The sequence below is a fragment of the Salmo trutta genome, chromosome 8, assembly GCF_901001165.1.
Source record: "Salmo trutta chromosome 8, fSalTru1.1, whole genome shotgun sequence".
Lineage (NCBI taxonomy): Eukaryota > Metazoa > Chordata > Actinopteri > Salmoniformes > Salmonidae > Salmo > Salmo trutta.
In genome coordinates, this window is record NC_042964.1 from 43,971,643 (window position 1) to 43,995,892 (window position 24,250).

The following is a 24,250-nucleotide window of genomic DNA, read 5'->3' on the forward strand; positions in this document are numbered from 1 at the left end:
TAAAGTAGGGGGTGGGCAATGTAAATAGTCCGGGTGGCCATTTGATTAATTGTTCAGAAATCTTATGGCTTGAGGGTAGAAGCTGTTAAGGAGCCTTTTGGTCCTAGACTTGGCACTCCGGTACCGCTTGCCGTGCGGTAGCAGAGAGAAAAGTCTATGACTTGGGTGACTGGAGTCTTTGAAGATTCTATGGGCCTTCTTCTGACACCGCCTAGTATATAGGTCCTGGATGTCAGGAAGCTTGGCCCCAGTGATGTACTGGGCCGTACGCACTACCCTCTGTAGCAACCTTATGGTCAGATGCCGAGCAGTTGCCATACCAGGCAGTGATGCAACCGGTTAGGATGCTCTCGATGGTGCAGCTGTAGAACTTTTTGGTTGTTTTCTCTTTGTCATTATAGGGTATTGTGTGTAGATTGATGAGGAAAAAAAGTAATTGAATACATTTTAGAATAAGGCTGTAATGTAACAAAATGTGGAAAAGGGGAAGGGGTATGAATATTTCCCGAATGCACTGTATATTACACTTACATCGTTTCCATGTGGGCAAGAATATTGGAAATTTAATCAAAGCCTATTGGATGATAACTTGTTTTTAACAAGGACAGAATTATTTTTAACTGACTTTTTCCTTCATGATATAGGTTCAGCAGATCCCCTTATTGTATAGGACACTTTTAAATGTGCCTTTAGAGGCCATGCATTTCAGTACTCATCTCTAAAACAAAAGCAATTTAGGTCGAAAGAGTCCATATTAACAAAGGAAAAGGAATGACTAACAGTACAGATAGATAGCAATAAAAACTGTACCGTAGAGGCTCAGAGTAAGTTAGAGGAAAAACAAAAGGAAATGGAGGAACATATTCAAGAAAGACCAAGTGTAATATACTATAAAAATAAAGCGAACTGGATGGAATATGTGGAAAAATGCACCAAATTATTTTTTAATCTTCAACATAGAAATGCTACCAGAAAAAATTTACTGAAACTTGTTACAAATGATGGAGTCACCCATGATTCACCAAACAATATTTTGAAAGAGGAAGTAAAGAGGAAGTAATGCATATGTTTTTGTTTCCGTCTCCTCCATCTGCATTAAACTAAGCTAATTGTATGGCTGTTTTATCTATTAATAATGTAAAATGAACAGCTGTACAGAGAGACTCATCGGAAGGCCAAATTACAGAGGAGGAAGTTCTTGATGCAATTTATGCCTTTAATTCAGGGAAAACTCCAAGGCTGGATGGCATACCAGTAGAGGTATACCAAATATTTTTTTATATACTCAGAGGGCCATTATTAGCATGTTTTAACCACTCCGATATAAATGGTAGATTATCAGACACTCAACAAGAAGGTCTGATTTCATTATCACTGATAAAGGATCCAAGTGGTAAATTTAAAGATCCAGACCATTTAAATAATTGGAGGCCTCTTACACTTCAGTCTTGTGATGCAAAAATTCTAGCAAAATTCATAGCACATAGAATTCAGAAAGTATTGTCGAATATTATTCATCCTAAGAAGATAGGTTTTTTACATGGACGACACATTGGAGATAATATAAGACAAGTACCGGAAACAATAGAACACTATGAAAAATCTGGGAAACCAGGCCTGGTATTCATAGCTGACTTTGAAAAGGCTTTTGATAATGTACGACTGGAGTTTATATATACATGCCTGGAATATTTCAATTTTGTAGAATCTCTTGTAAAATGGGTTAAAGTTATGCATAGTAATCCTAGGTGTAAAATAGTTAATAATGGCTACTTCTCAGAAAGATTTTAACGGTCAAGAGGAGTAAAACAAGGTTGTCCACTATCGGCATATCTATTTATTATTGCCATCGAAATGTAACTGTTAAAATCAGATCCAACAATAACATCAAGGTGTTACAAAACAAGGTGCTTAAAAACAAAGGTGTACACTGATGATTCATGTTTTCTTTTAAATCCATAATTTGGATCCCTCCACAGCCTCATAGAGGATCTAGATACTTTTTCTAACCTCTCTGGATTACAACCAAATTATGATAAGTGTACTATATTATGTATTGGATCACATTACCGTGTAGTTTACCAATAAAATGGTCTGACGGGGATGTGAGCATTCTCGGAATACATATCCCGAAAGAAAGAAATGAACTCACTCCAATACATTTTTATAGAAAGTTAGCAAAAATAGATAATATCTTGCTACCATGGAAAGGAAAATACCTGTCTATTTGTGGAAAAATCCCCCTGATCAACTCTTTAGTCATATCCAAATGTACCTATTTGCTTATGGTCTTGCCTATACCTAGCGACCTGTTTTTTAAATTATATGAGCAAAGAATATTCAATTTTATTTGCAACAGCAACCCAGACAAAATTAAATGGGCCTATTTATATAATGAATACGAATTCAGGGGGAAGGAATGATTAAATATTAAAGCATTGGACCTCTCACTAAAGGCGTCAGTCCTACAAAAGTTATATTTAAATCCAAACTGGTTCTCTAGCAGATTAGTAAAAATGTCTCACCATATGTTCAAGAATGGCCTTTTCCCCTTTATTCAGATTACAACCTCTTACTTTCTGTTATTTGAAAATGAAATATTTTCCAAAATATCGCTACTTTTAAAACAAGCCATAGAAAGTTGGTTGCAATTTCAGTTTAATCCACCAGAAAAAAAACGGAACAGATAATACAACATATATTATGGTTAAACTCAAATATACTGATTGATAAAAAAAAACATTAAAAAAAGGTATAATCTTTGTAAAATGTATCATAAATAGGACTGGTGGAGTTATGTCACACATGCAGCTAACAAAAATATATGGAAATGTCTGCTCTACCCAACATTACAACCAACTAATTGCAGCATTACCACAAAAATGGAAGAGGCAAGTGGAAGGGGGGAAAAGTAAGGAATTTGTCTGCTTGCCATGCATTAAAGACCAAAATTGGCTAAAGAAAATTGTGATAAATGAAAAAGTATACCAGTTTCATTTAAGGACCAAAATATGTACAGCTGTGCTATATAGATTGCAAAATAGTTGGGAAGAGATTTTTGATGTACCGATTCTAAGGCACATGGTTTATGAACTGATACGCAAAACAATGTCAGATTCAAACTTGGAAGTTTTCTATTTGAAATATTATACAAAATTCTTGCAACCAATAGAATGTTATATATATGGGGGATACAACCATCCCAGCTCTGCAGATTTTGTTTTGGTACAGTCCATATGTAGCTTGTTTTTGGTCGCAGGTCTAGGAATGGTTGAAGAAGTGCAACATTTACCTGGAGCTAACTCTGCAGATAGCACTACTGGGTGATTTGAAAAGTAATGGTCAATTGATCAATAATATAATAATATTTTTAGCAAAATGTTGTATTTTTTATTTACAATCTGTAGAAACTATGAGAATAGAAAGTTTCAGAACTTTTGTGAAACATCACAGCACGGTTAAAAAAAATAGATCGCAAATAGAAATAAAAATGTATGGTGTTAAGAGATAGATGGGAGAGGTTGAGTGGAGCTGAAAGGTGGGATTAAAAACAACAAGATAACTAGTGTAAAATATACTGTGTCCGTAAAATGTATATAGGTTCAGAACTTCGAGTGAAACAGCACAGTTAAAAATATATGGCAAAATAAATAAAAAATCTAACTAATGAGCTTCAGAGATAGATGGGAGGGGTTGATGGTAGCTGAAGGATGGGATTAAAAACAAACTATTGTAAAATACATTGTGTCCGTAAAATGTATACAGTATGTAAAAGCTGGAAGTAGAAGCCTAAATGTTGTTGTCCATTAGCTTACTCCAATAAGGAGAGAGGTGGTAGGGTTAGGGGAAAATATATATATACAGTATCTCACAAAAGTGAGTACACCCCTCACATTTTTTTAAATATTTGAGTATATCTTTTAATGTGACAACACTGAAGAAATGACACTTTGTTACAATGTAAAGTAGTGAGTGTACAGCTTGTATAACAGTGTAAATTTGCTGTCCCCTCAAAATAACACAACACACAGCCATTAATGTCTAAACCGCTGGCAAAAAAAGTGAGTACACCTCTAAGTGAAAATATCCAAATTGGGCCCAAAGTGTCAATATTTTGTGTGGCCACCATCATTTTCCAGCACTGCCTTAACCCTCTTGGGCATGGAGTTCACCAGAGCTTCGCAGGTTGCCACTGGAGTTCTCTTCCACTCCTCCATGACGACATCACGGAGCTGGTGGATGTTAGAGACCTTGTACTCCTCCACCTTCCGTTTGAGGATGCCCCACAGATGCTCAATAGGGTTTAGGTCTGGAGACATGCTTGGCCAGTCCATCACCTTTACCCTCAGCTTCTTTAGCAAGGCAGTGATCGTCTTGGAGGTGTGTTTGGGGTCGTTATCATGTTGGAATACTGCCCTGCGGCCCAGTCTCCGAAGGGAGGGGATCATGCTCTGCTTCGGTATGTCACAGTACATGTTGGCATTCACGGTTCCCTCAATGAACTGTAGCTCCCCAGTGCCGGCAGCACTCATGCAGCCCCAGACCATGACACTCCCACCACCATGCTTGACTGTAGGCAAGACACACTTGTCTTTGTACTCCTCACCTTGTTGCCGCCACACACGCTTGACACCATCTGAACCAAATAAGTTTATCTTGGTCTCATCAGACCACAGGACATGGTTCCAGTAATCCATGTCCTTAGTCTGCTTGTCTTCAGCAAACTATTTGCGGGCTTTCTTGTGCATAATCTTTAGAAGAGGCTTCCTTCTGGGACGACAGCCATGCAGACCAATTTGATGCAGTGTGCGGCGTATGGTCTGAGCACTGACAGGCTGACCCCCCCACCCCTTCAACCTCTGCAGCACTGCTGGCAGCACTCATACATCAATTTCCCAAAGACAACCTCTGGATATGACGCTGAGCACGTGCACTCAACTTCTTTGGTCGACCATGGCGAGGCCTGTTTTGAGTGGAACCTGTCCTGTTAAACCACTGTATGGTCTTGGCCACCGTGCTGCAGCTCAGTTTTAGGGTCTTGGCAATCTTCTTATAGCCCAGGCCATCTTTATGTAGAGCAAGAATTCTTTTTTTCAGATCCTCAGAGAGTTCTTTGCCATGAGGTGCCATGTTGAACTTCCAGTGACCAGTCAGTATGAGAGCGATGACACCAAATTTAACACACCTGCTCCCCATTCACACCTGAGACCTTGTAACACTAACGAGTCACATGACACCGGGGAGGGAAAATGGCTAATTGGGCCCAATTTGGACATTTTCACTTAGGGGTGTACTCACTTTTGTTGCCAGCGGTTTAGACATTAATGGCTGTGTGTTGTGTTATTTTGAGGGGACAGCAAATTTACACTGTTATACAAGCTGTACACTCACTACTTTACATTGTAGCAAAGTGCCATTTCTTCAGTGTTGTCACATGAAAAGATATACTCAAATATTTACAAAAATGTGAGATACTATATATATTTACAAAAAATATATGGGGGATTAGAAATTATTGCTTCCTGTTCTTAAATTGAGTTTTTGCGACTTTTTCTTTTGGTTTTGTACACGAGCTTCTAACAGCTGAAAATAAACTATTTTTGATTATGGAAAATATATTTCACAGCGGTTTACATGTTACAATTATTCTCTACACTATACTTGCTTGTTTTGTCACATAAACTGAAATTAGGCAAACTATTATAATTTTTGCAACTTGGAAATGGCGAAGCGATTTCTGCATATTGCATTTTTAACATCAATAACGGATCATAGCGTTCACCTGGATTCACAAGGTCAGTCTATGTCATTGAAAGAGCAGGTGTTCATAATGTTTTGTACACTCAGTGTATATTAACCCTGGATTGCTGTCGCTATGTATTGGCCAATGAGGCTTTGAAGCTTCTGCATTCCTCCATAGGAATTAATGGAATTGTACAATTTTTCAATTAAACGTTTCAAGGACAAAATTATATTTTGTATTTTGTTGCTGTAGTGGGAACGATAACATTTGAATTAAATAAAAATATATACACTAGCGGTGGTTGAGAGAATGCCAAGAGAGTGCAAAGCTGTCATCATGCCAAACGGTGGCTATTTGAAGAATCTCAAATATTTGTTTAACACTTTTTTGCTAACTACATGATTCCATATGTGCTATTTCATAGTTTGATGTCTTCACTATTACTCCACAATGTCGAAAATAGTAGAAATAAAGAAAATCCCTTGAATGAGTAGGTGTTCTAAAACTTTTGACCAGTAGTGTACTTTAAGGAAAATGTTTGAATTAGTTGGCCCATCAGCCAGATAGGACAAGTTCGACTCGGACGAACGATAGGATACATTTGTTCGGCTCCCCAGAAAGGATAAGTTCGGCCGGCCAGATAGGACAAGTTGGCCAGATAGCATAAGTTCGATAGGACAAGTCAGTCAGATAGGACAAGTTCGGACGGACGGACAGACAGGACAAATTGGTCAGATAGGACAAGTTCGGACAGATAGGATAAGTTCGGATGGCCAGTCAGATAGGACAAATTCAGCCAGGACGGCCAGATAGGACATGTCGGCCAGATAGGACAAGTTCGCCGGAAGGACAGATAGGATTAGTCCGTCTGGCCGGAAAGATAGGACAAGTTCGACCGGCTGGACAGACAGGTCAAGTTGGCCACATTGGATAAGTTCGGCCGGCTGCCCAGATAGGTCAAGTCGACCAGATAGGGCAATTTGACCGGACGGCCACATAGGATCAGTTCGCCGGAAGGACAGATAGGATTAGTCCGTCTGGCCGGAAAGATGGGACAAGTTCGGCCGGCTGGACAGACAGGTCAAGTTGGCCACATTGGATAAGTTCGGCTGGCTGCCCAGATAGGTCAAGTCGGCCAGATAGGGCAAGTTGACCGGACAGCCAGATAGGATCAGTTCAGCTGCCTCGCCAGACAGTATAAGTTTGGCCGGCTGCCCAGATAGGATAAGTTCAGCCAGGAGGCCAGATAACATAAGTTTGGCCGAGCGACCAGATAGTACAAGTTGGACAGATAAGATAAGTTTGTCCGGCCGAACAGATTCAGTCCAGATTTTGTATTTAGACTCATTACATCCGTTTTTTATGGTATCAATAAAAAAATTGTTGTTGCTCATTTCAAATATGGCCACACTGTACTTATAGATGCACGTTAGCACATATGCTAATGCTAAAAATACTTTTAAAAATCTTCTTCTCATGAACCATAAGTCAGATTGACTCCAGATTTGGTGTATATACACAATGAATTAGCCTCTATTGAATTTGAGAATGATTAGTTGCTGTATTCAACGGTGGCCATGCTACACCACTAGATGGCACCATACCACACCAGGTCTATAAACACTGACCTGATGGACATAGGGCCATGAAATGTGTTATGTAAATCTTATGCACAGTGCCCTTCCGTAATTATTGGGACAGTTGATAAGATAATTATCTAATAAAGGTAAATGAATCAATAACCCATGATGAATCATTAGTCATACAGCATGGTTAATGAATAATCAATGTAATGATCAATGTAGTGATCGATTGATCTGATTAGTTCCAGAAAGTCCAGGAACCACTGGAGAGGGAAAGAAATGTGTGTGTATGCAATTAGTATTAGAGAGCAGGGGACAGGAGGTAAAGGGAGTAAAACTTCAAAGGGTTCCTAACCTTGAGGGAAAGGAACAGGCTGAGCTAGAATGTGATAAACAGCGTGAGAAGTCAAGGGGGGTTGCAGGTCACCAACAGTTTGTGTGTAAATGCATGTGCGTAAGTAAGCAAGAACTATAAAATGACTGTTCTGTTATCCTGACGCCAGAACGTTCTCATGAATAAAGCTACAGAAACCTTTTGCAGAAAGCTGAGTCCTTGCCTAATTATTTAACCCATTGTCTTACAAACCTTTGGCATTAGTCAAGGCGAATTGATTATTGATTATTATCATCGAGATATAAAATTCCTTTAACAACAGTGAATATTTTTTCTTCTTTTGGCTCTATACTCCAAAAGGTTGGATTTGAAATTTAAAAAAATACTGTGCAGACTGTCAGCTTTAATTTGGTATTTTCATTCATATCGGGTGAATCGTTTATAAATTACAGCACTTTTTCTACATAGTCCCCCCATTTTAGGGGAGTATTGGGACAAATTCAGTTACATGTGTATTAAAGTATTAAAATGTTAAGTATTTGTTCCCATATTCATAGCACGCAATGACTACATCAAGCTTGTGACTCTGTTGGATACATTTGCTCTTTGTTTTGGTTGTGTTTGAGATAATTTTGTGCCCAATAGAAATTAATGGTAAGTAATGTATTGTGTAATTTTGGAATCACTTTTATTGTAAATAAGAATAGAACATGTTTCTAAACACTTCTACATTAATGGGGATGGAACCATGTTTACGGATGATAATGAGTGAATCGTGAATAATGATAAGTGAGAAAGTTACAGATGCACAAATATCATACCCCCAAGACATACTAACCTCTCACCATTACAATAACAAGGGAGGTTAATGTTGGAACAACATAAGCTTGTTTACTGATCCAGCCACCTTCAATGTATACAAATAGCAGCATCCTCCTCCCTGGCCTAGATCCTGAATCTTGGTGCGACAATGGCCACAGCATTACTTTCTTTTCTTCACGTTGGGCCGAACCTCTGCATAGTTCTTGTTGACCTGAGAGAAGCGGATTATTTGCACCTCGTTGGTCTTGGCCTTGAAGTCCTGCCACAGGTATTCCGGAGACAGAATCTTAGTGGGCTTGTTGTAAAGGAGATATCTGTTCAGGTGGCTTTCCTCCTGCCATGTCGCCTCGATGGAGTTGGCGGCATCGGCCTCCAGCTGCTCGCGGCAGTACTTTGCCAGCTTGTGCACGTCCCCCACATAGCCAGCGATGGTGGCGCCTCCATAGTAGTAGTCTCCTTCCCCCGCGGGGATGTAGGCCCGCGAGGCAAGACGGCGTTCGTAAGGGTAGTGCTCGTGGGTCTGCTCATAATAACCTGGGTGAATAGTGGCCACCAGCCTGCTCAATGTTTCTGCCCCCCACCGTCCGTGGAACTTCGTGTCCACATCCAAGCAGAAGATGTAGTCCGCCTCCTTGCCTATCTGGTTCTCGATGGTGGTCTGGATCATCTCCATCCTCCTGGAGGAGATCTCCTGCCAGCGGTTGGAGCCAGGGACTGGGATGATGGTTACATTTCTACCGGGAGCGAGGACCACCGCTGGCACGTCTTCCCTCCGGTCAGTGAAGATGTAGTAGTGCACTTTGAAATCCACCATGAAATGCTTCTCGGCAGTCTCTAGGAAGTCACGCAGGAAGCGCACATACCTAAAATACAAGGAGAACCAACTAGGTTTCAGTTGCCCGTCTCATATGGCAAGAGGATTACTAAATTTTGTGTAATTATGACATAATGTGTAATCTAAATCAAGATATTTTCCAACTTTGAGGTAGGCCTGCTGAGACTGAGACTCACTAGTTTGGGAAAAAGGGTGTAGTGGAGACTAAGGCACTCAAAGGTTGGCAGTCAAAAGTGTGGAACTTTCAGCAAGGAACACTTAATTAAGAACATAATGTGTGGGTTGTACATTTTTTTTAAATTTCTTCTCAGGTAACCAGAGCAAGTGCAAGCTAAGTTTGAACCTATTTTTACTGGTCACTCTTGTACATGTCCATGTGACGGTCTAGCAGGGGTCATGCTCTATGTGTAGGCTACTGTGAGTGTGAGTGAGTGACACAGGGAATAGGGAGGAGGGAAGGAGAGACGAGAGATAGCAACCAACCAAGCCGACTGGCGCTATAGTAGATTAATAGCTGCCATAGCTAGGTTATTTATCATCTAATATGATTACGTAGTAACTGTTTTGACAGCATCAAGCCGAGATCTACCACTCAAGATGACTTAAAAAATATGGCCGCAGGAAGATACTTTTCAATTTATCAGGGGGTGTTGCAGCACCCTCAGCACCCCTACTGCCCGTGGCTATGCCTAAGCAACATTAACGTAGAAAAACAGTTCTGTAGCAATGTGGTTTGTGCAATAGGCTATAGGCCCAATACATGATCATCACTGCATATTGACTATGCTTGAATTGCCATTCCAATGCTGTTCTTCTCAGACCATTTTAAAATTATATTTCTAAATCATCACACTGGTAATATATATATATGATCACACTGGTAATATATATATGATCACACTGGTAATATATATATGATCACACTGGTAATATATATATGATCACACTGGTAATAAATATATGATCACACTGGTAATATATATATGATCACACTGTTAATATATCATTTGTTGTATTTCTTGTGAGGCACAGCTGAGTGAGCATAATCTTTTGCTTTTTATTTTACTGGATTGATCGTCTGCATCTGATGGGGCCATTCTGAGGGGAGGGAGGGAGGGAGAGAGCAGCGGTGAGGCTGTCTCTCATCCGACTCATTGTCCCTCCGCTCTACCTCGCTCCGCTGACAAAAAGGGGACATTCTTCCAGCTGATGACGAAACTCAAGTTGCACTGCATTATTTCTGCCTTATGCACCAATTCAGGCTGTTACTCATGGTAGCCTAGTGGTTAAGTAGTTGAAAGGTTGCTTGTTCAAATCCCTGAGCAGACTGGGTGGAAAATATGTAGATGTGCCCTTGAGTTTCTCTCTAGTCATGGCTTTACAGGTTTCAAAATTTCACAGTATCAACTTTGCTGTGTGCTTGAGGCTTCTTTATACAGCCTAAGGCTCGAGGAAACAATAAAGACACGGGGATATAAGGTATCTGATTGGCCAGCGGTAGACCTATATGTGTACTTGATTTTCTCTCTGGGCCTGCCGGATATGCAGAGTTCTACCTTCAGACACATGAAATGGTTAAAAATGGGAACACAACGAGAAGAAAATAGGAATGCAAGGCTTTATCATTGTTTTTTTTACAGAAATGTTTGATGACCGACTACAAATGTTATTCTACATTTAAGGCTCAGTGCTACCAGACATCCTGGTAGGGACGGCTGACCTGTGTGAGACTACTTACTTGCCAACAGCAAAGACGGTTGTGGCAATGCTGAGATGCATAGGCTTGTAAATGCTGTCAACAATCAAGGGATTAAAGGTGCCTTCCCAGACAATTGGTGCCAACCAAGGGGTAACAGTTACCACATTGGTGCGCCTGAAAAAACAAAAGATATGTTAAAAGCTTGTGAACGCCCAGAGATATTCAATGCATCATAATCAACTCTTTCATAGTGACTACATTTCCTGTACTTCCAAATGCACCTTCTCCTACTGATACTATGTCTACTACTAACAATAAATATTCATAATAACTTACCCCTTTAACACACTGGGCTGCTTATACAGGAGTCTGAAAAGACCATGCAAAAAATTACATTGTAAAATAGCGTACTGCTTTCAAAATGGCTGCAGTTGGTGAGTTTTGCAAAGAGGTGGTATCAGGTGAGATGATTATATTAGAGTAGACCAAAGAAGAGTCTCACCCCTGTGGGGACAGCATGTCCCGGGTCCTACAACTACAATTTTCCCGCCTGAAATTGACAGGGTCCTGCTGACACAACCTTCAGAGGGGGTTCAATGTTAATACTGTATTAATACTGAATGATAGCATCAGGAGAGGTTGTGGAGGGTTAGGGGTTCACAAAAAAGTATACAAATATAAGTTGTTTGTTTATTATGTCAGTAATACAAATTATCTTACCCCAAAACTTCTAGAATTCTGACGTCCTTATTTTTCATCTCACTGTTGAAGATAAAAAGGAACATTTTAGGTGACTTAACTAGTATGTCAAATCAAACAGAAAAGAAGTGCAACATGTAAATGTTATCTCAAATTAGATCTTAATCTGTGGTCCTGAATCTCATTGTCATGAGCCCACTGGGCTTTTTTAGAAGGCTACATTTCAGCAATCACCTATGAAATAGATGATGGCATAGAGTCTTTCTGATAGGATTATATACGTCATGGGATTTCTATCAAGATTGGATTATATCATTGACAAAGTTACAAACAAATGAACACTAAACAAGTTCCGATCTTACCTAAATGATGAGTAACAATATGTTAAAACCAGGACTCTAAATAGGAGATAGAAAGAGGATGGATTAACACCATGTACATCAGCTATGATATCGACAACGCCCAAAAACATATATGTAAAAAAAAAAGTGGTATGGAGAGATGCGTACATTTTGGTTAAATGCAATTATCAGCTCTGTGCAAACACAAGTGTTGACACATGCAGAAGAACAATGGTGCGTAATCAGAGTACATACACAACAAGTGGACGTAATTCAACAATCTGAGCAGAGCTAATAACAGAAGTATATTATAATTAAATATCATGATTATCAAAAGTGGACATCACAAAATTCATAGATTTACAAAATGAATGATAATATCATCATCGTGGAAACCATCAGTATGACAACACTCATACATTGTATTCTGATTTGTTCTGGTGTATTCAGAATGAGAACACTTGTATTCTGATGTTATTCTAAGACTATGATGAAGATTCTCCAAAGATCAGACATCACTAGTTGACTTAATAAAACACGGAAAAAGCAACATACACCAAAAGTGTGATTCAAAGAAGTGGCAGAGCCATAGAAGGACGGATATTTGTGAAAAAACGCATTGTTCCTCCCAAAGTTTGTAATTCTATTAAATCAAACTTTGAGTGTTTGAAGTAATGCAGGACTGTATCCCAAAGCCAGTAGAAACTATGCCTTTTACTGTTTCACCAGCAAAAATGTAGAACTACACAGTGCCAGTGGACTATGTAAATATGGGTGTGACCGATGCTTATGTGTAAGGTAAGAAAAGCACCATACTGTCACGATTCCTACCGACGGTGGCGCACCCTCCTGCTCGGGTGGCGCTCGGCGGTCGTCGTCACCGGCCTATTAGCTACCACCGATTCCCTTTTTGTTTTTCCCTTTTTTTATGTTTTCTCACCTGCCCTGAGTTAGTCATTAAGAGGGCTATTTAGTTCAGCTGGCCCGCTCCCTATTGTGCGGGATTGTCTTTCTGTGTGTCGACTGCAGTTTGTTCGACTGTGCTTGTTGGTTGTATTTTTCCCTGTTGTTGGGAGCCCTTTAATTTTGTACGTTGTGGTTTGATTAAAATTACCACACCGTGTTCGCTGCTTCCTGCGCTTCTTTCCGCCACACCACAGGCAAGCCGTTACAGAATCCCGCACCAAAAAGAGCATGGAATCAGCGGGAGCAGCGGGCACTTCACTACCCTCGATGGAGGAACGTGTCCTACAAAATACATCGGTCCTGCATCGCATCGGATCCGCCATGGACCAGGTGATGGAGAGGATGGACCGATGGGAGAGGAGTGGTATCCTCTCCACCTATACCCCCCCGATACAACCATCTCCTCCTCCTACGACGTCTGGCTCTGGCGCGCTTCGCCTGGCACTCCCGAGGGAGTACGATGGGACGGCGGCTGGGTGCAAGGGGTTTCTTCTCCAGTTAGAGTTGTACCTGGCCACCGTCAGGCCTGCTCCTACAGGAGAGGAGAGCATGAGTGCCCTCGTTTCCTGCCTGACGGGCCGAGCTCTGGAGTGGGCTAATGCAGTCTGGAACGCTCCGGACTCGGCGAGGGACCACTACCCAGAGTTCACCCGCCGCTTTCGGGCTGTTTTCGACCACCCCCCCGAAGGTAGAGCGGCGGGTGAACGGCTGTTCCACCTCAGGCAGGAGACGAGGAGCGCTCAAGACTTCGCGCTGGAGTTTAGGACCTTGGCTGCTGGAGCGGGGTGGAATGACAGGGCCCTCATAGACCACTACCGGTGTAGTCTCCGGGCGGACGTCCGCAGGGAGCTGGCCTGTAGGGACACCAACCTATCCCTGGACGAACTTATTGATATGTCCATACGGTTGGACAATTTGCTGGCTGCCCGCGGGCGTTCGGAGAGGGTGCTGCCCGTTCCACCCCCGGGCACCCCCGCCCCTACCCCTATGGAGGTAGGGGGGGCCGTGTCAAGGGGCACCGGAGGAGGTGGCTCCTCCTGCACCAGCTGTGGTCGGAGAGGACACACGGCCGACCGGTGCTGGAGGAGCCAGTCTGGGAGTCGAGAAGGCAGGCAGAACACTTCTCGGTCACCTCAGGTGAGTCAGCACCAGACTCGCCCAGAACCCCCTGTTGGTCATGTGTTTTGCCTGTTTCATTTTCTAACTTTTTTCCCTCTTCCCAGCATAGGGCGCTAGTCGATTCAGGCGCAGCTGGGAACTTTATGGACCGTGGACTTGCCATTAAGCTGGGCATTCCACGGGTGCCGATAGATTCCCCCTTCCCCGTGCACTCCTTAGATAGCCGACCATTAGGGTCAGGGCTAGTCAGGGAGTCTACGGTGCCGCTGGACATGGTAACGCTGGGGAATCATAAGGAAAGCATTAACTTTTTCCTTATTGATTCACCTGCGTTTCCGGTGGTGCTGGGTTCCCCTGGCTGGCTGGTCACAATCCCCTCATTTCATGGAAACAGGGGGTTCTCCAGGGGTGGTCGGAGGAGTGTTCAGGGAGGTGTCTAGGAGTTTCCATAGGTGCCACGTCGGTGGAGAGTCCAGACCAGGTGTCCACCGTGCGCATTCCCCCTGAATACGCCGATTTAGCGATCGCTTTTTGTAAAAAGAGAGCGACTAAATTACCACCTCATCAACAAGGGGATTGTGCGATAGATCTCCAGGTTAACGCTGCGCTTCCCAGGAGTCACGTGTACCCCTTGTCACAAGAGGAGACGGCGGCTATGGAGACATACGTCACGGAATCCTTGGGACAGGGGTACATTCGGCCCTCCATCTCACCCGCTTCCTCGAGTTTCTTTTTTGTGAAGAAAAAGGAGGGAGGTCTGCGTCCGTGCATTGATTATAGAGGTCTAAACGCGATCACGGTGGGGTTTAGTTACCCACTACCTCTTATCGCTACGGCGGTGGAATCATTTCACGGAGCACAGCTCTTCACAAAATTGGATCTCAGGAGCGCGTATAACCTGGTGCGTATCAAGAGGGGAGATGAGTGGAAAACCGCCTTTAGTACCACATCAGGCCATTATGAGTACCTCGTCATGCCGTATGGGTTGAAAAATGCTCCAGCCGTCTTTCAATCCTTTGTTGACGAGATTCTCAGGGACCTGCACGGGCAGGGCGTGATTGTTTATATCGATGACATTCTGATATATTCCGCCACCCGCTCCGCGCATGTGTCCCTGGTGCGCAAGGTGCTTGGTAGACTGCTGGAGCATGACCTATACGTTAAGGCTGAGAAGTGTGAGTTTTTCAAACGAGCCGTCTCCTTTCTGGGTTATCGCATTTCCACCACGGGGGTGGTGATGGAGTGTGACCGCGTTAAGGCCGTGCGTGATTGGCCGACTCTAACCACGGTGAAGGAAGTGCAGCGGTTCTTGGGCTTTGCCAACTACTACCGGAGGTTTATCCGGGGGTTTGGCCAGGTAGCGGCTCCCATTACCTCACTGCTGAAGGGGGGGCCGGCGCGTTTGAGATGGTCGACGGAGGCGGACGGAGCCTTCAAGAAGTTGAAGACACTGTTCACCGACGCGCCCGTGTTGGCGCACCCGGACCCGTCTTTAGCGTTCGTAGTAGAGGTGGACGCATCCGAGGCTGGGGTGGGTGCCGTGCTATCACAGCGCTCGGGTGCGCCACCGAAACTCTGCCCCTGTGCTTTCTTCTCAGGGAAGCTCAGTTCGGCGGAGCGTAATTACGATGTGGGGGACAGGGAGTTGCTAGCGGTAGTCAAAGCCTTGAGGGTGTGGCGACACTGGCTTGAGGGGGCTAAGCACCCCTTTCTCATCTGGACCGACCACCGAAACCTGGAGTACATCCGGGCAGCGAGGAGACTGAACCCACGTCAGGTAAGGTGGGCCATGTTCTTCGCCCGGTTTAGGTTTACCATCTCATATAGACCGGGTTCCCTTAATACTAAAGCCGACGCGCTGTCCCGTCTGTATGACACGGATGACCGACCCATCGATCCAACTCCCATCATTCCAGCGTCAAGGCTGGTGGCACCAGTGGTGTGGGAGGTGGACGCGGACATCGAGCGGGCACTGGTGTTGGAACCTGCGCCGACGCAGGTGCCCGAGGGGCGCATGTCTGTGCCGCTCGATGTTCGCGATCGGTTGATTCGGTGGGCGCACACGCTACCTGCGGCGGGTCATCCTGGTGTAGAGAGGACAGAGCGGAGTCTAAGGGGGAAGTATTGGTGGCCCACCTTGGCTAAGGACGTGAGGTCATATGTCTCTTCCTGTTCGGTGTGTGCCCAGAGTAAGGCTCCTAGGCATTTACCGAGAGGGAAGTTACAGCCCCTCCCCGTTCCACAACGGCCATGGTCGCACCTGTCTATCAACTTCCTGACAGATCTTCCCCCCTCTCAGGGGAACACTGAGATTCTGGTGGTTGTGGATCGGTTTTCTAAGTCCTGCCGTCTCCTCCCCTTGCCCGGTCTCCCTACGGCCCTGCAGACTGCGGAGGCCCTATTTACCCACGTCTTCCGGCACTATGGGGTGCCGGAGGATATTGTCTCTGATCGGGGTTCCCAGTTCACATCCATGGTCTGGAAGGCGTTTATGGAGCGGCTGGGGGTCTCGGTCAGTTTAACCTCCGGTTATCACCCCGAGAGCAATGGGCAGGCGGAGAGGGTGAACCAGGAGGTGGGCAGGTTCCTGAGGTCGTATTGCCGGGACCGGCCAGGGGAGTGGGCGAGGTATATTCCCTGGGCAGAGTTAGCCCAGAACTCACTTCGCCACTCCTCTACTAACATGTCACCCTTCCAGTGTGTGTTAGGGTACCAGCCGGTCCTGGCCCCATGGCACCAGAGCCAGACCGATGCTCCTGCGGTGGAGGACTGGGTTCAGCACTCCAAGGAGACCTGGAAAGCAGTACAGGACTCACTGAAGGAGGCCAGTGCCAGGCAGAAAAGGAGTGCTGACCGCCACCGCAGTGAGGCGCCGGTGTTCGCACCGGGTGACAGGGTCTGGCTCTCGACCCGGAACCTGTCCCTCCGCGTGCCCTGCCGGAAGCTGGGGCCGCAGTGTGTGGGGCCCTTCAAAGTCCTGAGGAGGATAAACGAGGTGTGTTATCGGTTGCAACTCCCTTCCTATTACCGTATTAACCCCTCGTTTCATGTGTCTCTCCTCAGGCCGGTGGTGGCTGGTCCCCTACAAGAAGATGAGGTGCCGGAGGTCCCTCCACCCCCCCTGGACATCGGGGGGTCCCCGGCGTACAGCGTAAGGGCCATTCTGGACTCGAGACGCCGGGCGGGGGGCCTGCAGTACCTCGTGGACTGGGAGGGGTACGGTCCGGAGGAGAGGTGCTGGGTGCCGGCGGAGGACGTCTTGGACCCATCCATGTTGAAGGAGTTCCACCGCCTCCGTCCGGATCGCCCTGCGCCTCGTCCTCCGGGTCGGCCTCGAGGCCGGTGTCGGCGCGCAGCAGGAGCCGCGCGTCAGGAGGGGGGTACTGTCACGATTCCTACCGACGGTGGCGCCCCCTCCTGCTCGGGTGGCGCTCGGCGGTCGTCGTCACCGGCCTATTAGCTACCACCGATTCCCTTTTTGTTTTTCCCTTTTTTTATGTTTTCTCACCTGCCCTGAGTTAGTCATTAAGAGGGCTATTTAGTTCAGCTGGCCCGCTCCCTATTGTGCGGGATTGTCTTTCTGTGTGTCGACTGCAGTTTGTTCGACTGTGCTTGTTGGTTGTATTTTTCCCTGTTGTTGGGAGCCCTTTAATTTTGTACGTTGTGGTTTGATTAAAATTACCACACCGTGTTCGCTGCTTCCTGCGCTTCTTTCCGCCACACCACAGGCAAGCCGTTACACATACATCTATAGAACAACGAAAACACCGGAACAGGTTAAGCACCTTTTTTTTATGTTGGAGGGCATTGAATGGCAGGTATACCATAAGCTGTTCCACTTTTTTTGTTAAAGTGGCACTCCAGTCTCCTTTTCACCTGATCTATCACCTGATTTACTTTTTTTTAAACGTATTTCGTTCTCTGTTGCGTCAATATTGTTACTCAAGCAAGGTTCGAGGCCGATGAAGTAGCTGGAGGAAGTCTTTAAACAACTTTGACGAAAAGGAATGAACTGGAGGGTAATACCACCCATATTTCAACAAACAGTGCCTTCCGAAAGTATTAATACCCCTTGACTTATTCCACATTTTGTTGTGTTACAGCCTGAATTCAAATTGTTTTAAATAAATACAAAAAATCACACATCTACACACAATACACCATAATGACAAAGTGAAAATATGTTTTTTGCCATTTTTGTACATTTATTGAAAATGAAATACATAAATATCAATTTACACAAGTATTCACACCCCTGAGTCAAAACTTTGTAGAAGCATCTTTGGCAGCGATTATAGCTCTGAGTCTTTCTGGGTAAGTCTCTAAGATCATTTTTGTTCAAAATTATTTAATTAAGCTCTGTCAAGTTCGTTTCTGATCATTGCTAAACAACCATTTTCAGATCTTGCCATAGATTTTCAAGTCGATTTAAGTCAAAACTGTAACTCAGCCACTTAGGAAAATTCATGTTTTCTTGATAAGTGTCACGACTGTTCGAATGATCGGACCAAAATGCAGCGTCGGTTTCGTTCCACATATTTATTGGACAGTGAAACTTAATGCGATACAAAAAATAAACTGAAGGAACAAAACAACAAACCGTGACGCAGGAGGCAAAAACACCCTCACAAAATATAATCACCCACAAAACACAAGTGGGACAGACATCAACTTAAATATGGCCTCCAATTAGAGACAACGACAACCGGCTACCTCTAATTGGAGGTCATGCCAAATAAAACCCAACCTAGAAATACAAAACTAGAAACTAAACATAGAAATACAAAAATGGACAAACACCCCCCGTCACGCCCTGACCTACTCTACCATAGAAAATAACAACTTACTATGGTCAGGATGAGTCCGCACCCAAAGGTGCGGACTCCGACCGCACCTACAAAACCAACAACAAAACCCCCCTAAACAACAACCCCCCCCGAAAAAAAACACAACACAAAGGGAGGGTAGGGTGGGTGACTAATGTCTATGGCGGCGGCTCTGGTTCCGGGCGTAGTACCCCCACCGCCCGCTGATCCCCCCGCTTCTGTATGTCCGGAGGAACCAGACCATGGATCATCGCCGGATGCTTCGGACTGCCAACCGCCACTGAAGACTCTGGGCTAAAGGCCGCCGCTGAAGACTCTGGGCTGCAGACCGCCATTGAAGACTCTGGACTGCAGACCACCGTTGAAGGCTCTGGGCTGCAGACCGCTGCTGAAGGCTCTGGGCTGCAGACCGCCGCTGAAGGCTCTGGGCTGCAGACCGCCGCTGAAGGCTCTGGGTTGCAGACCGCCGCTGAAGGCTCTGGGTTGCAGACCGCCGCCGGAGGCTCCGGACTGGGGAGCGTCGCTGTAGGCTCCGGGCTGAGGTGCGTCGCTGGAGGCTCCGGGCTGAGAAGTGTCGCTGGAGGCTCCAGGCTGAGGAGCGTCACTGGTGGCCTGATGCGTGGGACTGGCATAGGAAGCGCCAGACTAGTAACACGCACCTCAGGGCTAGTGCGGGGAGCAGGAACAGGACACCCTGGACTGGGCAGGCGCACTGAAGGCCTGATGCGTGGGACTGGCATAGGAGGCGCCAGACTAGTAACATGCACCTCAGAGCGAGTGCGGGGAGCAGGAACAGGACACCCCGGACTGGGCAGGCGCACTGGAGGCTAGATGCGTGGAGCTGGCATAGGAGGCGCCAGACTAGTAACACGCACCTCAGGGCGAGTGCGAGGAGGAGGCACAGGACGTACTGGGCTCCGGAGGCGCACCGGAGGTCTGGAGCTTAGAGCTGGCACACCCCGTCCTGGCTGGATGGTGATTTGAGCCAAACAAGGGCGGAGCGCCGGCAGAGGACGAACTGGGCTGTGCTGGTGAAAGGGGGGTACCGTGCATAGAGCAGGCGCAGGATAACCTGGACCGAAGAGACGCACTGGAGGCCAGATACGCTGAACCGGCACACCTCTACCTGGCTGACGGCCAACTCTAGCATGGCAACGGTGAGGAACTTGCACCGAGCGCACCGGGCTGTGAGTGCGCACTGGCGACACAGTGCGCATCACCGCATAACACGGTGCTTGCTCGGTCACTCGCTTCCCACGGTAAGCACGGGGAGTTGGCGCAGGTCTTAAAATCGCCTTAGCCAATCTGCCCGTGTGCCCCCCCAAAAAAAATGTTTTGGTGCTGCCTCTTGTCCTTGCCTATTGGTGGATATAGCGCCTCATAGTATCGCCGCTCCGCTCTTGCTGCCTCGATCTCCTCCTTCGGACGGCGATACTCCCCAGCCTGCCTCCAGGGTCCTTTCCCATCTAATATCTCCTCTCAAGTCCATTTTTCCCGCTGCTCCATTCCACGCTGCTTGGTCCTTTGTTGGTGGGTGATTCTGTCACAGGCGTCAAAATGAGTAGACCAAGGTGCAGCGTGGAATATGTTCATCCTGATGTTTAATGAAAGAATGAACACTTACAAATAAACAAAAATGACAGCAGACAGTTCCGTCAGGTACACACAACTAAACGAAAAACAACTACTCACCCTAGAAATACAAAACTAGAAACTAAACATAGAAATACAAAAACGGACAAACACCCCCATGTCACGCCCTGACCTACTCTACCATAGAAAAAAAGAACTTACAATGGTCAGGACGTGACAGTAAGCAACTTCAGTGTTGTTTTGGCCTTGTGTTTTAGGCTATTGTCCTGCTGAAAGGTATATTCATCTCCCAGTGTCTGGTGGAAAGCAGACTGAAACAGGTTTTCATCTAGGATTTTGACTGTGCTTAGCTCCATTCTGTTTCTTTATCCTGAAAAACTCCTCAGTCCTTAACGATTACAAGCATACACATAACATGATGCAGCCACCAGTATAATTGAAAATAAGGAGAAGGGTACTGAGTAATGTGTTATATTGGACTTGCCCCAAATATAACACTTTGTATTTTTGCAGTATTACTTTAGTGCCTTGGTGCAAACAGTATGCACGTTTTGGAATATTTGTATTCTGTACAGGCTTCCTTCTTTTGACTCTGTCCATTAGATTAGTTTTGTGGTGTAATTACAATGTTGTTTTCTCTTATCATAGTAATTCAACTCTGTTTTGAAGTCACCATTGTCCTCATGGTGAAATCCCTGAGCGGTTTCCTTCCTCTCCGGCAACTGAGTGGGATGCCTGTATCTTTGCAGTGACTGGGTGTATTGATACACCATCCAAAGTGTAATTAAAAACTTCACCATGCTCAAAGGGCTATTCACTGTCTGTTTTTTATTTCATTTTACCAATAGGTGCCCTTCTTTGCGAGGCATTGGAAAACCTCCCTGGTCTTTGTGGTTGAATCTGTTGTTGAAATTCACTGCTCGACTGAGGGACATTACAGATAATGTTATACGTATGGTAAAGAGAGGAGGTAGTCCGGCTTTTGTGGCACGATGGGTAACGATGCTTCGTAGGTGTCAGTTGTTGATGCGTGCAGAGGGTCCCTGGTTCAAGCCCATGTTGGGGCGAGGAGAGGGACGGAAGCTATACTGTTACACCGGCACCATAATTATTCCCAGCGGGTTGTATAAGGCAACTTACTATGGTGGGTTTTATGCACATCCAAACTTTTCACAGGAGCTGGAAAAATATCCACTATAAAGAGAAAGGGGGAATGTCCACTCACCGTGATACTGCTCCTAAATGTAATATTTATAAACATCATGGAAGCATTTTACAGATCAGATTTTCACTTCTCCAGAAATAGCAGACATGTGCTTTCTCAACAGAAACGCATGGATAGTGAATATTTATAATACGTATTTTAATTAGTTTTATTAAAATCAAACAACGATATTTCTAATAAGGATCGGGTTAGAGGCATGATATCATAATTCGCATCTCTCCTTCAATGAGCATACGGCAATGTGTGCACACCGCTGGCAGCTGGCACACGTTGGCTTCAACGTGGATATATTCCTTTATGGCATTTGCATTTCGAAAATGCACTGCATGTTCGACCCAAACGTTATAATAAAATGTGCCTACCATCGCCGTTGATATGGCCAGTCTATAGAAATAACTTGACGTCCCTAAACTGACACCTTATATTCAACGCGAATTGCACATAGACCTAATGAGTCCAAAATCTTCACAGAAGCCAAATGGACAAAACGAATAAAAAAACGTGAATGTCTGTTGACTGCTCGTGATATTTTAATAAAACATTGGTTATAGGCTACTCACTAAGCTACTTTTCCCCTCCGCTTGCAAAATCGATTCCATAACCAATTACGTTACTCTAAAGCCATCTTTATGGTGAGTTTTAAATATCACCAATAGCGCTGCTTGAAATTGGCACGTTGGCGCACCTTGTTAAGCCAACATCTCAAATATTTACACGCTTCCCAATCAGCAAACCAGTTGATCTAAAACTGGTTAATTACCAACCCTGGCGCCAGCGAAGGAAAATAGCAGAGCGCTAGTTTAAACGAAATTGCCAAAGAGCATGCATTTGACACAAGCGCCGCCTTAATGCCAGACGAAAAATAAAGCACTAAGTATGATTATATGTATAAGAAAGGTTTAATATTATAGTAAGTCATTTAAATCTGATTGTTACTATATTTAGAAAACATTTCAATCATTTCAAGCCCAATTCCCCCACATTTGTTGAATAGGAAAGAAATCATATGATTTTTCATATCTTCATATCTTTATCATACTGTGTACTTGAGCTTGTGTCCTCAAAAGTGACTACACCTCAGCAAATTATAAAAACATTTTTACTAGAAAGATGAGATTGAAATCTTTCTGGCAGTGTAAGCATTACGAGGTACTCGCAAAATTCATAGATTGACATAATGAATGATAATATCATCATCGTGGACACCATCAGTATGACAACACTCATACATTGTGTTCTGATGTATTCAGAATGAGAACACTTGTATTCTGATGTTATTCTATGATGAAGTTTCTTGAAAGATCAGATATCACTAATTTGACTTAATAAAACACGGAAAACGCAACATACCCCAAAAGTAGGATTCCAAGAAGTGGCAGAGTGATGGAAGGACGGATATTTGTGAAAAAACGCATTGTCCCTCCCAAAGTTTGCAATTCTGTTAAATCAAACTTTGAGTGTTTGAAGTAATGCAGGACTGTATCCCAAAGCCAGTAGAATATGTGCCTTTTACGGTTTCACCAGCAAGGATGTAGACCTACATAGTGCCAGTGGGCTATGTAAATATGGGTGTGACCAAAACTCATGTGTAAGGTAAGAAAAGCACCATATATCTATAGAACAACAAACACACTATGGAACAGGTTAAGCACCTTTTTTGTTATGTTGGAGGGCATTGAATGGCAGGGATAACATAAGATCTTGCACTTTTTTTGTTAAAGTGGCACTCCAGTCTCCTTTTCACCTGATTTGTCACCTGATTTACTTAACAAAACTTATTTTGTTCTATATTGCTTCTATATTGTTCCTCAAGCAAGGGTCGAGGCCGATGGTGTAGCTGGAGGAAGTCTTTAAACAACTTTGACGAAAAGGAATGAACTGGAGGGTAGTACCACCCATATTTCAACAAACAGTGCCGTCAGAAAGTATTAATACCCCTTGACTTTTTCCACATTTTGTTGTGTTACAGCCTGAATTCAAATTGTTTTAAATGAATAAAAAATCTCACCGATCTACACACAATACACCATAATGACAAAGTGAAAATATGTTTTTAGACATTTTTGCAAATGTATTGAAAATTAAATACAGAAATATCACATTAACATAAGTATTCACACCCCAAGTCAATACTTTGTAGAATCACCTGTAGTGTAGATTTGGCCTTGTGTTTTAGGCTATTGTCCTGTTGAAAGGTGAATTCATCTCCCAGTGTGAGGTGGAAAGCAGACTGTACCAGGTTTTCCCCAAGGATTTTGACTGTGCTTCGCTACATTCTGTTTATTTTTTATCCTGAAAAACTCCCCAGTCCTTAACGATTACAAGCATACACATAACATGATATAGCCACCAGTATGCTTGAAAATAAGGAGATTGGTACTGAGTAATGTGTTGTATTGGACTTGTCCCAAACATAACACTTTGTATTTTTGCAGTATTACTTTAGTGCCTTGTTGCAAACAGGA

General features: G+C 44.4%; 1 protein-coding gene across 1 annotated transcript; it reads right to left on the reverse strand.

The window, feature by feature from the left end:
- Positions 1-8,332: 8,332 nt before the first annotated feature.
- LOC115199057 (globoside alpha-1,3-N-acetylgalactosaminyltransferase 1) lies at positions 8,333-23,332 on the reverse strand. The gene is made up of 7 exons (XM_029761581.1): positions 23,136-23,332; positions 12,078-12,113; positions 11,737-11,778; positions 11,519-11,596; positions 11,353-11,385; positions 11,056-11,190; positions 8,333-9,345 (listed from the first exon to the last, which is right to left on the reverse strand). Exons 1-7 carry the CDS (start codon positions 23,198-23,200, stop codon positions 8,643-8,645), a joined length of 1,092 nt encoding a protein of 363 aa, XP_029617441.1. The 5' UTR covers positions 23,201-23,332; the 3' UTR covers positions 8,333-8,642.
- Between the last annotated feature and the right edge of the window lie 918 nt (positions 23,333-24,250).